The 2553-nt window shown below is 52.6% G+C and overlaps 1 protein-coding gene across 1 annotated transcript; it reads right to left on the bottom strand.

Moving 5' to 3' along the window:
* Nucleotides 1-236: 236 nt before the first annotated feature.
* Nucleotides 237-1959, bottom strand: NPPA (natriuretic peptide A). Its single transcript, XM_045776881.2, has 3 exons — nucleotides 1759-1959; nucleotides 1331-1657; nucleotides 237-518 (listed from the first exon to the last, which is right to left on the bottom strand). Exons 1-3 carry the CDS (start codon nucleotides 1876-1878, stop codon nucleotides 507-509), a joined length of 459 nt encoding a protein of 152 aa, XP_045632837.1. The 5' UTR covers nucleotides 1879-1959; the 3' UTR covers nucleotides 237-506.
* Nucleotides 1960-2553: the final 594 nt, after the last annotated feature.

Below are 2553 nucleotides of genomic sequence, written 5' to 3'. Positions count from 1 at the left end.
TGGTGAGGGAGGCTCTGCATCTGTGCAGGCAGGGAGTCTACGGGAAATCTCTGTGCTTTCTGCTTGATTTGGCTGTGAACCCAAAACTGCAGCCCAAAATAAATCTTATTATGTTTAAAAGGAAGAAGAAAGAAACAGCCTTCTCTCTGAGAAAAGGGAAACCAGGTTATCAGGCTGGGAAAAGAAAGAAATCACACCAACCAAGCCTTTGGCTTCTGTCCATGGTGCTGAAGTTTATTCAGTTTCAAACCGCTTTCAGTAACAGGTGTCTATCCTAAAATTTAATGCATGGGATGGGAGAGGTAGGGAAGCCACAGTTAAACCACTTTATCTACATTCAGCATAAAATGTGAGGAACGTTGACAAGAGGCTGCAGCTTGAATACGGTGCTCTTCACGGCTCAACTTGATAGCAATGAGATGGGACAAAGTTGAGTGAGAGACCCCAAGGGATGAGGGTCTCTTGAAATCTGCCCAGGGCCTGGCCCGCCTTTTCCTCCCTGGCCATTATCTTCGGTACTACAAAGAGAACAGAGACAAATTTGTCTTGGTGACCTGGCCCTATTGGAAAAGTCAATTTCACAGGACTGTGCTCACCTCCCACCAGCCCCCACTCTGGCCTGACAACACTAGGCATTTCATGAACTGGGGCACAATTTGCTCCTTAGAAGTCACAAGTCAACCGTGGTCATTTTCTTTTCTTCTTTCTTTCTTTCTTTCTTTCTTTCTTTCTTTCTTTCTTTCCTTCCTTCCTTCCTTCCTTCCTTCTTTTTTAAGATTTATTGATTGATTTATCTTGAGCGAGATCGAGCAGGTATGCACATGCACAGGTGAGTGGGGGGAAGGGACACAGGGAGAGAATCTCAAGCAAACTCCCCACTGAGTGTGGAACTCAACATGGGGCTCGATTCCACGACCTATGAGATCATGACCTGAGCTGAAACCAAGAGTCGGACACTCCACTGACTGAGCCACCCAGGCACCCCAATCCTGGTCATTATCATTTAATCCTTTGGGATCTGACAGTTCTGGGGAGCAACATGAATTCCTAATCAGCACAATGAAGGGGACTTGGCCCCATGAACATTTTAAGTTCCCAATGCTTGTGGCAGTGAGGTTTTCTTTTTCCTTAGCATTTCCTTGCCAGCCTGTAGCTAAGGATGACGTCACTTGCCCAAGTTAAGGCAAACATTTCAAAGGGAGTAAACTCCTACTCTGGTCTCTTTACTTCAGGAGGCATGCCCTGGTGGTGTTCTTTGACAAGGTTTGAGTCTCAGTGAAACCACAGCTTCCTTCCTCCCCATCCCGTATCCATTCCCAGCTCCTCTTACCCGGAAGCTGTTGCAGCCCAGTCCACTCTGGGCTCCAATCCTGTCCATCCTGCCTCCGAAGCAGCTGGACCTCCGCAGGCTCCGAGGGGCAGCAAGCAGTGCCCTCAGCTTGCTTTTCAGGAGGGCAGATCTATCGGAGGCATCCCAGGGGCCCCGCCCAAGGGCACCCCCATCTCTCTGGGCTGGGTTGACCTCCCCCGTCCAGGGAGGCACCTCAGGGAGGGGGCTGAGAGCCGCCCCAGCTTCCTCATTCTGCTCACTTAGTACTTGTGGCGGCACGACCTCATCTTCTAAAGGCATCTTGTCCTCCAAGTGGTCCAGCAAATTCTTTACAAAAGGAACACACAGGGAAAGGGAGAGGTCTCACTCACTGGCACAGTGTCACAAAGCCCCCTGGTCCCACACTGTGGCCCCTGTCCTGGCCCTACCTTGAAATCCATCAGGTCTGCGTTGGACACAGAGCCATACGCAGGGTTAGCTCCCATTTGCCCCAGGAGTTGAAATGCCAGGAAGAGGAGGAAACTTGCGGTGATGGTGGGGGAGTCCATGCTGGCGTCGCTCAAGGAGTGACCTGGGGCTTGTTGCCTCTCTGTCCTCTTGTTTCCCTCTCTCAGCCTCTGTCCGCCTCTGTCTCCCAGCTGCCCTGCGTCTCCTCTTTTTATAGCCCCCCGGCTCTCCAAGAGCGCAAGAGAGACGGAACCCTCCCCATTCTGTCACTTGCAGCGATAAAGCAGCTGAATGAGGACCAGCAGAAGATGGCCTTTTAAAGCTATCAGTCCAGCAGAGCCTGCCACCGCCCCCCCCCCACCTTGAGCAGTCCCAACAGCCCCGGACCCTCAGCTGCAAGAGCCACATTCTTGTTGATTTGCCTCAAGAGGTCCCCACTTCAAAGGTGTGAGAAGAGCAAAAAAGAGTCCTTGGTTATCTTACAGCGATGCCTGGGGCTTCTTTCTCCCCAGCAACCGGACCCATGCAGGGAGGCAGAGGGTGACGGTTGGCCGGCGCCCAGCTCCCCCAGTTGGTTTTCAGCTCAGCTGTCAGGGGCTCCAAATAAGGGCGGGTGGGGAGGAAGTGGCAGGCAGCCCGCGGCTCAGGACAAATTAGTCCAGATGCTCAAGCTGGCCTCACACCTGACTCATCACCCGTGAGGGCAGACCTCTCCCTCCAACCGGGCTGCCCTCCCTCCTGGCAGTCACTCTCAGCAGTCAGGTGAAGAGAGAGTT

The sequence above is a fragment of the Ursus americanus genome, chromosome 33 (assembly GCF_024610735.1).
Source record: "Ursus americanus isolate L20-20 chromosome 33, mUrsAme1.1.p, whole genome shotgun sequence".
Lineage (NCBI taxonomy): Eukaryota > Metazoa > Chordata > Mammalia > Carnivora > Ursidae > Ursus > Ursus americanus.
Note: the sequence above shows the minus strand (reverse complement) of the source record. Positions and strands in the feature narration are given on the sequence as shown.

Bases quoted from the DNA above. Each gene is read 5' to 3' on its own strand.
- NPPA (XM_045776881.2), bottom strand. From the start codon at position 1,878: ATGGACTCCCCCACCATCACCGCAAGTTTCCTCCTCTTCCTGGCATTT. The intron at 1,658-1,758 runs GTAGGGCCAGGA...CCTTTTGTAAAG, and splicing joins CAGACCTGATGGATTTCAAG to AATTTGCTGGACCACTTGGA.